A 13,669-nucleotide genomic window follows, 5' to 3' on the forward strand; every position below is an offset into this window, starting at 1 on the left:
CTGTTGGCTACTATTAAATAGAGTGTGACCCTTCGTGTTACAGACTATCATTTCACCCCAAATAATCTGTGTTTGCTACTATTAAATAGAGTGAACAAATAATAGTAAGCATACAAATTCCCTCAGGCTGTAAGACTCTTGAACACATCATAATAATCTCCTCAATTCCCCCCAAAAATGGATGGAGTGGCTGGAATATAAAGACAATATAACATAAATCCATTAACCTGAATGCATGTGCAAAAGTGCAATATATTTATCTGTACAGTAATCTATTTATTTATATCTGCATCTTATTGCTCTTTTTTTATCCTGCACTACCATGAGCTAAGGCAACAGAATTTCGTTCTTATCTTTACTGTAAAGTTCACATTTGCATGCCAATAAAAAGGAAGTGTAATATGTACACATATGTATGTAAAAGCTCTATATACAGTTGTGGTCAAAAGTTTACATACACTTGTAAAGAACATGATGTCATGGCTGTCTTTAGTTTCCAATCATTTCTACAACTCTTATTATTTTGTGATGTAGTGATTGGAGCACATACTTGTTGCTCACAAAAAACATTTTGCTTCTTTTATGAATTTATTATGGCTCTACTGAAAATGTTAGCAAATCTGCTGGGTCAAAAGTATACATACAGCAATGTTAATATTTGCTTACATGACCACAGAACTTTCCTCCAGAAGGTCTTATCTTTGTTCATGTGATGTCAGATGAAACAAAAATGGAGATGATCGGCCACAATACCCAGCAATATGTTTGGAGGAGAAAAGGTGAGGTTTCACACAAAATTTCTACCGACGTTGCATTTTGTAGTACTTTGAATTTTTTTTTTTTCTTAAATAAATAAATAAAAATACATATATATATATAGTTTTCTATTTAAACTATATATATGTGTATATATATATATATATATATATATATATATATGTTTTATATATATATATACATATATATATATAAAACATATATATATTTTTTCTTTTATAAGAATTTTTTTTTTTCTTATTAAATGAAAATAAAAATTGTATATATATATATACATAAAATTTGTATTTATTTATTTTTTATTCTTTCAAAGTACTAGAAAATGCAATCCTGAAAATTCACACACAATTTCTATCGAAGTACTTTGAAAGAAGATAAATGAATAATAATAATAAAAAAATATATATATATACTGTATATACATATATATATATATATATATATATATATGTAGGTATTGCGCTCTACCGCGGTATAATCCAATCAAGACATATATATATATATATGTTTTTTTTCTTTAATGAGAAAATATATTTTTTTTTCTTAAAAATGTTATTTATATATATATATATGTGTGTGTATATACTGTATATATAATTTTTATTTATTGATTTTCTTTTATTTTTTAAGTATTTCAATGTACTAGAAAATGCAATCCTGAAGATTCACACACAATTTCTACCAAAGTACTTTGAAAGACAAAAAAATATAACAATAAAATAAAAAAATAAATACAAATGATATATATATCATTTGTATTTATTAATATAATATGTATATATATATATATATATATATAATTTATATAGGCTGTTTTTTATCATATGCAGAGTAAATTAATAACATTACAGGGGTGAGCCAAAGAAAAGGCAAACTAAAATAAATACAGTGAGGTGTGGGGACCTCTAGAGGTAGTCCATTTGTACACTCAGTTACATTACTATTGATATTATACATGGGGCCCCATAGATATAAAGGCTGTTAAATGGGCTCTACAGCTTAATGCATGTCATACTGGGGTCAGGGGTCATATATATATGTATATATATATATACATATATATATATATATACATATATATATATACATGTAGCTTTTATATGGAAAGCTCCTTTTTTCATGTAGCTTGCCCATCACTACGCGTACGCTCACACATACAATATGTCTGCTGTACTCCACTCTGCACATTCAATTAGTTCAAGAGACTCTTCAACACTGGCATCTTATCGAAAAAAATTCAAAAACAGTCGGCAATACCAGATTTACTTGTTTATTGACACATCTTCTTGTTTATGGGTAACAGAAGCGATGCATGACAGTGTACGTACATATAGTGTGTTCTGCAGGAAGACCCAAAGTGAAAGTGAAAGTTTGGTCTCACAGACAATTCAATCACATTAAATTGGGGATTCCTCAGAGGACAACATGTAAAGCCCACCCCCTCCCTTTCATGAAGACCATTTCAATTTATCTAACCCCGCCCTCTTCCACACTAAGCCCCGCCTCCGCCAGCTCAACCAAGACTACTACAATTCTGTATTCTTCACGTGCTCCTCAGTAACTCTCTCATCATCTTCCTCCTCATCATCTTCCTCCTCATGGTCTATCTCGTGCTGCTCCCCGTCCACTTCTTCCTGTTCCTGTTCCTGCTCCTGCATTAACTGCTCCGTCCTCATCTTCTTCTCCGGTTCCTGCGGCCAACAAAAGTCGGTCAACTCGTCAGTCACTCAGTGTGCTTCCGGAGAGTTCTGGAAAAGCTAGTCAGCAAGTAAAAGTCCCGAAGAAGGCCGTGCCGTAACATTTTTAAATCCACCTTTTCGCCCTCGCTCTTAAACTCCTTGTCTGCCAGAGAGTAAAAAGACGGAGCAGGAGAAATGTTGCTGTATTTAGTGAGTATCCGCAGCCTTCAAGATCATCTTTTTTTAAAGGGAAAAATAATTTAAAGACTAACAAGAAAGCAAAGTGCAGCCCGTTGTTAATTTAGCTTTAGCTTAGCATTCCAATATTAGCATGCTAGCTTTTTTGTTAATTTTGCAGGTATACACCTCAGCGGTAAATATTTTGTTACTTGACGAATGATACTTGTTAGTTTGCTAGCTTTAGCTAATTTCGTAGGCATACACCTTAGTCATATTTTGGTATTTAATGCGTGTTAATGTTAGCATGCTAGCATTTTAAACACATTTTTCAGGTACACACCTCAGAGTAATATATTTTGGTACTTAACACATGTTACAGTTTTAGCACGGTAACATTAGCATGCTAGCTTTTGATCTAATTTAGCATGTATAGCGTCATATATTTTGGTATATATTCAATCAATGTTGCTAACTAACAGACAAACAAACCTCAACGGTTACATAACCTCCTGACATAGGTAATAATTGTCATATTGTTACCGTGGTGACCCCCCAGGTCTGCTCCCCAAACTTTTCGGCTTCTGCAATGTCGTCGGTGATGAGGAAGTTGTCAAAGATGGTTCCAGATCTCATCTGCAGGGTGACACGTTAAAGTTGTTTTACCGCTTGGTCGGCGTGATGATCTTTAAATGGACGGCGTTCTCGCTTACCTGCCACAGGTCCAGAGCCAGAACGGCTATGTTGTCAAACTTGTACATGGTGGGGTCGTGGACGTACTCCGGGTTGTCGATCTCGGGGTGTAGCCACTCTCCTTTGTAGTCAGGGTTGTCTATCTGCTTGGGCTTCCAGTCGCCCTGCATCGGGGACACAGCAGAATCTTGCGACCCGACCGCGTGAGTCTGTCCCGCATCCTCAGTCCCGTAAAACACACCTTATAATCCGGGTTGGTCATCCTGCGAGGCTCCCATTCGCCATCCATGCCGTCGTCCCAATCGCTTGGCTTCCTGGCTGTTGGATCAGGGATTGTCTCGGGCTGGTCCCAGTCCTGGAGAAAAATTGCATGGATCGTGTCAACAGTGCCAACAAGTAGGGTTTGTTTGTCACCCGAGTCGCCTGAAGATGACCTTCAGAAGCACTCGACTCGCTATTGTGAGGCTTTGAAGTTAACCAAAGGAGTTGCCAAGTTGACGATGATACCGCTCTGTCATCGGCACCAGTCACCGTAGCCAGAGGTGTTCGGCAGATTCTTGTTCCTCACCCGCACAGGATCGTCTTCACACTTTCTCGTCTGATGAAACCACCTTCGGAGAGCAAGGTGGTGACCAGATCGGAAACGGATGAGGTCGGTGAGGTCTTTCTTCGACAACAAGGACTCCTCTTGAGGGTTGGGTTTGCTGTTGCTACAGTCCATACATGGTGTCGAAGCGTGCAGACAAGAAAGCTGGACTTGTCCCTAAACGACACCCTCAGATCATCACACGTCCGGAGAGCTCCAGAGTCTTAAAAATGTTGTCCAAAACTCAAGCCCAGACCGTCAACTCCTGCCGTACCATCGTCTCTTTTCACATCATGCAGCCAAACTACATTACTCCAATCTCAAAACCTTGAACTTTTCTAGAATTCCCTGGTAGGAAATCAACTCACCCCCTCAAATCCCAGTCATACCTAAGACTACGTCACCACCAGGGAGGAAATACAGCAGTAGTAAACATTAACGGCCTTACGAGTAGCAAAAGCGGTTTTACTGGTTTGAGCAAGAAACCTTCTTGTTCTGTGAGTTTTCCCAGGGCATCTTTGAATTTGCATAAATCAGGTCAACCTTTTCTGACCATTTGCTACAGAAAGCAAATCTTGGCGCAACTTTTGAGAACAGGAACGTCAAGGGAAGATGACATAAGGTGCCTGTTTCAACACTCACTGTGGAATGTGACTCAGGAGCATTGCGAGATGCTGGTATTCTTGTCACACGTGGGCAACCATCTATACCGCCTTCAGTGGAAACACCAGAAGCCAGGTTGAGTTTCACTATCAAACGGTGTTGAACCAGACTGCTTACTTTTTCCCACTAAAAGTCCTCACCTGTGGTCCTCATCCATCCCCCGATTAGCAGAAATGGGCCTCTAGTTTTAAGAGATGTTCACACCTTACCAGTTTACATGGCGGTTCAGCAATTTGCCGTGCTGCACTAACGACCATGTAAACACGGAATACAAAACCTGGTCATCCATCACTCATCTGCCATTAGCGTTGAGAACCGCTGGGCCCTGTCCAAAAAATGTAATATGTAACAATTTTCCTGGTGGTGTCGGTGGTTTAAAATGGGCTGTGTTCAAAACGCCCTTTACCGTCTAAAACACAACAGCACCGCAAGATCCGTGATCAGACTGTTAACCCCACCAACCTTCATGACATGAACACGGTCACCACAAGGTGAGGGCGGAGTGACACACCAAAGCATTACAACCTCATCAAAGAGCTCCACGAAGGCACTGCATGAGTTTTGAAAACCACACTGCCTTTCGGGGAAATCTGTTGTACTACCGCGCCAATCTGCGTGGGTGCAATTCAAACGTGTTGAGAAAGGTTTTCCGCCCTCGTTGGGACATGGTTGGCAGCTTTTCTCTTGCCATCCAATGCCACACCCCTTTAGTCTCGATAGTACAAAACCTTCTGAGGAAGCCCTAATGGACTGATCAGTTGTGATCAGGTACCTCAGGCTTGGTGTCGGTGAGGTCATCGATGGTAGCTTGGTCCACCCAGTCGCTGGGCTTCTTAGCCAGGGGATCCTTGATTTTCTCGGGGAGCAGCATGTCCCAGTCGTCCTCCAGCGAGCCCGACGCCACCTGCGTGTTGTCGATCTTCACCTCATACGTCTGGTCGGGATTGATGATCAGCGTATACAAATGGGTCAGCTCGTCTACCTGGTGGAGGGACGGAACAGTTCAGTGGGTGAGAGATGTTCAACACCGAGGGGAGGGGGTCAAACACAACCTTGCATTTGATGTCTTTTTTTATGAGGTAGCCCTGTCCTTTGTAGTTGAAGATAACGTGAACTTTCTGTGTGCTGCGGCCGCAGATGTCGGGACCTGAACGTGGGACATGAGTTTGTTAGATCCTCACTACAAAGCCAGACAATACCAAATGTCTGCATTATTACCTCTGCTAAGTCTTTTAGAATTTAGAATATAAGCTGTCTCCTGGAAATGCCTGATGAAAATAAGCAGTCTCTGTGGAAACGTCCCCCCCACTCACCGAACATGATGTAAAAGGGCGTCTCTGCATGCATGGCGCTCTGGTCAAGGTTGCTGGGGAAGATCTTGATGTAGCCGCCGCCGCAGTCAATGTTCTGTTCGTGCTTGACGGTGAACTGGATCACCAGCGGCCTGCCCTCGTTGCTGAAGGACTGGAAGCGGGCCGAGATGAAATAGAAGTGGGCATCCTGGCTGGTCTGGAGACCTTTGTTGGCACAGACAAAACATCAGGAGCAAGAAGCCATGTAGCTCTATCAGAATCTACTGAAGTCATCAGAATATCCAACATTTAGTCAGTTCCTGTACTGGCTCACCTGCACTGGCTTCCTGTGCACTTAAGATGTGACTTTAAGGTTTTACTACTTACGTATAAAATACTACACGGTCTAGCTCCATCCTATCTTGCCGATTGTATTGTACCATATGTCCCGGCAAGAAATCTGCGTTCAAAAGACTCCGGATTATTAGTGATTCCTAGAGCCCAAAAAAAGTCTGCGGGCTATAGAGCGTTTTTCGTTCGGGCTCCAGTACTCTGGAATGCCCTCCCGGTAACAGTTCGAGATGCTACCTCAGTAGAAGCATTTAAGTCTCACCTTAAAACTCATCTGTATACTCTAGCCTTTAAATAGACCTTTTTAGACCAGTTGATCTGCCGCTTCTTTTCTTTTTCCTCTATGTCCCCCCCCTCCCGATGACCATGGATGAAGTACTGACTGTCCAGAGTCGAGACCCAGGATGGACCGCTCGCCTGTGTATCGGTTGGGGACATCTCTACGCTGCTGATCCGCCTCCGCTTGGGATGGTTTCCTGTGGACGGGACTCTCGCTGCTGTCTTGGATCCACTTGAACTGAACTCTCGCGGCTGTGTTGGAGCCACTATGGATTGAACTTTCACAGTATCATGTTAGACCCGCTCGACATCCATTGCTTTCAGTCCCCTTAGATGGGGGGGGGGGTTGCCCACATCTGAGGTCCTCTCCAAGATTTCTCATAGTCAGCATTGTCACTGGCGTCCCACTGGATGTGAATTCTCCCTGCCCACTGGGTGTGAGTTTTCCTTGCCCTTTTGTGGGTTCTTCCGAGGATGTCGTAATTGTAATGATTTGTGCAGTCCTTTGAGACATTTGTGATTTGGGGCTATATAAATAAACATTGATTGATTGATTGATCTATGCTTCCGTTTTCCATCTCTCACCTTTATCCAACTCAGCATCTCCATAGAACTGTCCAGCAGTCAGCTTCCACTGTCCGTAGTCTGACTTGTGCTTGGACTGGATCCACCTGCTCTTCCATCCGTCTGAAAGACAGCAAATACATCAACTAGTACGCTGACCACGCAATAAGAAAATAATTAGGAAAACCCAATTTTAATCAAGCAATCTATGCAAAACACAAACATCCACTGGAGAGAACTCTAGGTCTCAGGGGGACTTTTGACAAGTGCCATCCATGGACAGGACACCAGGCACCCTTTTATGTTCATTCAATTGCGATTTGAGACACATTTCTTTGGAGGACAGCCAGCAAGTTGATGAACAGGCTGGGGATGTCGAAGGCGGAAACAATGCAAGTCAAATGGAATTTACCTCACGCACCACTAAACTTCAAGACGACTTTGAGCTAACTTCAACCAGACAAGGACACAAATGAGCAAAACACACATAGACTACATGAGCACATTTGAACCAGCCAGTAAAAATGTCACATCAGCTGTTTTAGACGTGTCATACTTCACCTCCATCCAAAAACTGTTCCTTGAAAAAGATAGTCGCCTGAGCACTAAACGCCAGACAGTTGAGAAGTGCCCAGAAGGCTGCCGGCAGCTCCATGGTGTCGCCTCGAGTCCGCTGCAGATGAGCCGGGCTGAAGATAAAGACCTCGGCGTCCTTTTGACTCGATGAAGCCTCAAAAACTCAGCCTGGCACAGATGGCCGACGCTCATTGGACAAGCTCTTGGCCTATGAGATGACAACACAAGGGTGTACTTCTTAGGACACGCTTGACTTAGACAAGTATGGGCGGGGCGACAGGTGCATGACGGCACTTAAAAGTGGGCAATACAATATAGCCAAAGACCTGTATTGCTGACATTTTTCAAAATCCTTGAATCTTTTTGTGTTTGCCATTCACTTCTTGGTCATGGTTTTAGACAGAATAAAACACAGGACAAGGATTTGAGGCAAATAAAGTACAAACCCCAAAAGAAGTGAGGTTGTCAAGTAGTGTAAACGGTAAATACAAACCCTGTTTCCATATGAGTTGGGAAATTGTGTTAGATGTAAATATAAACAGAATACAATGATTTGCAAATCCTTTTCAAGCCATATTCAGTTGAATATGCTACAAAGACAACATATTTGATGTTCAAACTCATAAACTTTATTTTTTTTTGCAAATAATAATTAACATTAGAATTTGATGCCAGCAACACGTGACAAAGAAGTTGGGAAAGGGTGCAATAAATACTGATAAAGTTGAGGAATGTTCATCAAACACTTATAAATTGTTTTGGGAAATATTCGACATGGTGTCATCCGGACCAAAGGGACCAAACCATCCAGACTGTTATCGACGCAAAGTTGAAAAGCCAGCATGTGTGATGGTATGGGGGTGCATTAGTGCCCAAGGCATGGGTAACTTACACATCTGTGAAGGCACCATTAAAGCTGAAAGGTACATACAGGTTTTGAAGCAACATATGCTGCCATCTAAGCGCTGTCTTTTTCATGGACGCTCCTGCTTATTTCAGCAAGACAATGCCAAGCCACATTCAGCACATGTTACAACAGCGTGGCTTCGTAAAAATAGAGTGCGGGTACTTTCCTGGCCCGCCTGCAGTCCAGACCTGTCTCCCATGGAAAATGTGTGGTGCATTATGAAGCGTAAAATACGACAGCGGAGACCCCGGACTGTTGAAGGACTGAAGCTCTACATAAAACAAGAATGGGAAAGAATTCCACTTTCAAAGCTTCAACAATTAGTTTCCTCAGTTCCCAAACGTTTATTGAGTGTTGTTAAAAGAAAAGGTGATGTAACACAGTGGTGAACATGCCCTTTCCCAACTACTTTGGCACGTGTTGCAGCCATGAAATTCTAAGTTAATTATTATTTGCACAAAAAAAATAAATGTTATTAGTTTGAACATCAAATATGTTGTCTTTGTAGCATATTCAACTGAATATGGCTTGAAAAGGATTTGCAAATCATTGTATTCTGTTTATATTTACATCTAACACCATTTCCCAACTCATATGGAAACAGGGTTTGTATGAACAAATAACTGATTTTGGCAAAAATAGAAGAGGGAATAAAAAACAGTCCTATTTCCTCTTTGAAGGCCAATGCTTAAAATGGGTCAAAAGAAAGCGTATTTTGACCTTTTCATCCAAATAGGCGATTTTTTTCTCTGCATTTGACCCATCACCCTTGATCACCCCCTGGGAGGTGAGGGGAGCAGTGAGCAGCAGAGGTGGCCGCGCCCGGGAATCATGTTTGGTGATTTAACCCCCAATTCCAACCTCTTGATGCCGAGTGCATCCTTGGTATTTTAACTTTTAAATCAGGGGTGTCCAAACTTTATCCACTGAGGGCTGCACACTGAAAAATTAAAGCAAGCGGGGGCCATTTTGATATTTCTTATTTTAAAAAACAATACAATATATGTATAAAAATTATACATTTAGGCCTCCACTCAGGCCTCATTTCAGGGACCCCAAAGGGTTTTGGTCCAAAAAATTTAAAAAATGTGTCATTATTCAGTATTATTTTTTTTATTATTCAAGTTTTAAATCCCTAGATTAACATTCGGTCTATCTGTTAGTATAATAATTGTAAAGATTTAAGTTATATGCTCTTTTTGTCACAAAAAAAAAACGTTTTTTTATGGAAAAATCAGAAAATATGCAATATTTTCACCCCCAATTTTTTTTAAGTGGAATATTTGAAATTATATAATAATTGGAGAATTAAAAATGTTAATAACTCATAACACAATTGATTTTAATTAATTATTATTTTTTGAGCAATGACACTTAAAAATAAATATCACTAAAATTAGATTAGATTAGATTAGATAGTACTTTATTTATTCCGTCAGGAGAGTTCCTTCAGGAAAATTACAATTTTCAGCACAATCCCATTCAAGATCAGACAAACATTACAGGGAGACAGAACAGGAAAATGATTGGGGATCCAAAAGGGTCCTACTCATTAAAGTGTTAGAAAATAAATTATACATTTTTTTTTTACTGTTTACTTTTAACACAATAATGACGAGATCGACTGTAGATCTATCCGTCAATTATAAGTTTTATTGTTGTTTATGTTTTTTGTTTGTTCATTTTAACCCCTTTTTTTTTTTAAAAAAAACAGCTCAGTTTTTTATACGACAAACACAAAATATGCAACATTGGAGCCTTGAATATGTCAATAATTCATAATGACATTGATTTTGATTCATTATTATTTTTTAAAGAAAGAAACAGCCTGCATGTCAGCTTTGTGTTATTAGAGTCAACATTGCAACATTTTCTTGTTACATTTCACCCCTTTGCTCCTTTATATCACTTTTTACGTTTTAAAAATGTGTCAATCGTATTTTTAAAATGTGCCGTTAAAAAATGGCCCCCGGGTCGCACTTTGGACACCCCTGTTCTAAATACAGAACAAAATATCTTTGAATCGCAATTAATATGATGACATATCATACGAAGGTCCTGCAGTCCTGGGTTCAAATCCAGGCTCGGAATCTTTCTGTGTGGAGTTTGCATGTTCTCCCCGTGAATGCGTGGGTTCCCTCCAGGTACTCCGGCTTCCTCCCACCTCCAAAGACATGCACCTGGGGATAGGCCCCTCCCACCTCCAAAGACATGTACCTGGGGATAGGCCCCTCCCACCTCCAAAGACATGCACCTGGGGATAGGTTGATTGGCAACACTAAATTGGCCCTAATGTGTGAATGTGAGTGTGAATGTTGTCTGTCTATCTGTGTTGGCCCTGTGATGAGGTGGCGACTTGTCCAGGGTGTACCCCACCTTCCGCCCGATTGTAGCTGAGATAGGCGCCAGCGCCCCCCGCGACCCCGAAAGGGAATAAGCGGTAGAAAATGGATGGATGGATGGACATATCTGGCTTTGATGTGATAATTAAGTGGTGCAATGTACACGAATAGCTTCAATCCAACCATCCATTTCCTACCGCGTATCCCTTTCTGGGTTGCTGGAGCTTATCTCGGGTTTTTGATTGATTGATTGAAACTTGTATTAGTAGATAGCACAGTACAGTACATATTCCCTACAATTGACCACTAAATGGTAACACCCCAATAAGTTTTTCAACTTTTTTAGGTCGGGGTCCACCTTCATCAATTCATGGGTCGGGCGGAAGGCGTCGTACACCGTGGACAAGTTGCTACATATATGCAATTACTGAACAAATACTTTTTTGGGGTTTGAGTTAATGATCCTCGTCTTGTTTTTTTTTATTTTATCTTAGAAGTAATGCTATCGTGACAACATGTGTCTTACTTAAAGGACATTTAGAGCGGCCGTAGTGTCCGCCAGGATAGCTCGCCGTGATCGTATAGTGGTTAGTACTCTGCGTTGTGGCCGCAGCAACCCCGGTTCGAATCCGGGTCACGGCATTTTTTTCCCCCTTTTTGCTCCGATCACACAAACAACGTTGGATGCAGACATTCATCTTTTTAAATCCACATTTGCTCTTGAGCGCCTCGACGTAGATCCGTTATGTTCGCGCCATGTTTGTATCTTGCGACGGGGCGGTTTTAAAAGCGACCACACGGGGGCGCAGTCTGCTAACCTGACAGGTGAAATATAGGATGACTCATTGGGATTGTGGAAATACGTCATTCTGCCACGTTGACGTCATCGCTAGATGCGATCTTTTCTAGCCAATTTACTCAGTAAGATCCTTCTGTCTTCGTTCTCCAACACGCATAAACGTGGCCGGGCTTGTATTCCAGACTTTTCCACGATGCCCGGCACCAGTTTGTAAAGCTTTGAACGGAGTCGATCTGCTCCGGTTGTGCATTTTCAAAGGAAAGTGCGACACCAAGCTAACTATAATAGACAAGCATTGGAAGGAAGTTTGTTAGTTTAACCAATAAAAGACCTCACCCTCGGTCAATCCCTACACCTGACCAGGACTTTAGTGCAGGGGTGTCCAAAGTGCGGCCCGGGGGCCATTTGTGGCACGCAGGTGATTTTTTTTAACGGCCCCACGGCACATTTGAAAAATACGATTGAACATTTTTTAAACGTAAAAACTGATATAAAAGAGAAAAGTGGTGAAATGTAACAAGAAAATGTTGCAATGTTGACTCTAATAACACAAAGCTGACATGCAGGCTGTTTCTTTCTTTAAAAAATAATAATCAAAATCAATGTCATTATGAATTATTGACATATTCAAGGCTCCAATTACATCATTTTAAATTTTCCACTTTTACAAATGTTGCATTTGTGTTTGCCGTGTAAAAAACTGAGCCGTTTTTTTTTTTTAAAGAAGGGCCTAAAATGAACAAACAACAATAAAACTTATAATTAACGGATAGATCTGAAGTTGATCTCGAGATTATTGTGTCAAAAGTAAACAGTAAAAAAATGTATCATTTATTTTTTTAACACTTTAATGAGTAGGACCCTTTTGGATCCCCAATCATTTTAGTGTGGTTTGTTTTTAAGTGTCATTGTTCAAAAAATAATAATGAAATAGAATTAATGGTCTCATTAGTTATTTACTTTTTTAAGGCTCCAATTATTATATAATTTCAAATATTCCACTTGAAAAAAATATTTGGTGATAATATTGCATATTTTGTGTTTTTTTCAATCTAAAAACAGGGTTTTCTTTGACAAAAAGAGCATACAACTTAAATCTTTAAAATCATTATATTGACAGAGAGACCTAATGTTGATCTGGAGTTTTAAAACTTGAATAATAATAAAACAAAATAATACTGAATAATGACACATTTTTAATATTTGTTTGACCAGAACCCTTTGGGGTCCCCGGGATCAAGCTTGAGTGGAGTCCTAAATGTATATTGGTTATAAATGTCACCCCCTTAGTATCAGGTTTTGTTTTTGTCATGTTTGGTTTTATTTTTTGGACACTCAATTCCTGTTCCTGCACTTCCTTGTTTTCTTTGTTACCATGCCAACCCATTGATAATCACCTTGCCCTCATGTCACGCCCCTGTCACACCTGCTTGTAATTATCACAGGTATTATTTAAACCTGTAGTTGCCAAGTCTTCAGCCTGGCAACTTTTCATATTACTCAACTGCTTCATGCCATGCTATGCTGTTTATTACTTCTGTCCATGCCATGTAATTTTTTGGTTTGTTTTATGTCGCAGTTAATGTCTTTTGGTTTTTTTGTTCATAGTCACGCCTTTGTACTAGTCATTTGTTTTCAGTAGTCAAGTTTGTTCTCCGCCATTGTGCGCGCCATTTGTTTGCCTTTTGTTAGTGATAGTGTTTAATAAATTAAAATGTACTTACATTCTCGCCTGGCTCGTGCCAATTTTCCTTTGCGTCGGAGAAACAATCCACGTCCAAGTCCAAGTAGTGACAATACATATATTGTATTGTTTTTTAAAGGCCTACTGAAATGAGATGTTCTTATTCAAACGGGGATAGCAGCTCCATTCTATGTGTCATACTTCATCATTTCGTGATATTGCTATATTTTTGCTGAAAGGATTTAGTAGAGAACATCCACGATAAAGTTGGCAACTTTTGGTCGCTAATAAAAAAGCCTT

General features: G+C 40.2%; 1 protein-coding gene and 1 non-coding gene across 2 annotated transcripts; one reads left to right on the forward strand and one right to left on the reverse strand.

Annotated features, from left to right (window-relative positions):
* Nucleotides 1-2,033: 2,033 nt before the first annotated feature.
* On the reverse strand, nt 2,034-7,845 carry LOC133543975 (calreticulin-like). The gene is made up of 9 exons (XM_061888936.1): nt 7,623-7,845; nt 7,083-7,184; nt 5,889-6,092; nt 5,628-5,722; nt 5,348-5,557; nt 3,568-3,681; nt 3,347-3,490; nt 3,177-3,269; nt 2,034-2,468 (listed from the first exon to the last, which is right to left on the reverse strand). The coding sequence occupies exons 1-9, from the start codon at nt 7,714-7,716 to the stop codon at nt 2,304-2,306; spliced, it is 1,221 nt and encodes a 406-aa protein (XP_061744920.1). The 5' UTR covers nt 7,717-7,845; the 3' UTR covers nt 2,034-2,303.
* A 3,611-nt stretch (nt 7,846-11,456) lies between these two features.
* On the forward strand, nt 11,457-11,528 carry trnah-gug (transfer RNA histidin (anticodon GUG)). The gene has a single exon. It is a non-coding gene; the product is annotated as a tRNA-His (tRNA).
* Nucleotides 11,529-13,669: the final 2,141 nt, after the last annotated feature.

The sequence above is a fragment of the Nerophis ophidion genome, linkage group LG26 (genome assembly GCF_033978795.1).
Source record: "Nerophis ophidion isolate RoL-2023_Sa linkage group LG26, RoL_Noph_v1.0, whole genome shotgun sequence".
In the NCBI taxonomy this organism is placed as follows: Eukaryota; Metazoa; Chordata; class Actinopteri; order Syngnathiformes; family Syngnathidae; genus Nerophis; species Nerophis ophidion.

Excerpts from the sequence above, each read along its gene's own strand:
- LOC133543975 (XM_061888936.1), bottom strand. The coding sequence starts at position 7,716 with ATGGAGCTGCCGGCAGCCTTCTGGGCACTTCTCAACTGTCTGGCGTTT. Across the intron at positions 7,185-7,622 it reads GGAACAGTTTTTGGATGGAG|ACGGATGGAAGAGCAGGTGG; the intron begins GTGAAGTATGAC and ends GCTGTCTTTCAG. Across the intron at positions 6,093-7,082 it reads AGATGCTGAGTTGGATAAAG|GTCTCCAGACCAGCCAGGAT; the intron begins GTGAGAGATGGA and ends GTGCCAACAAAG.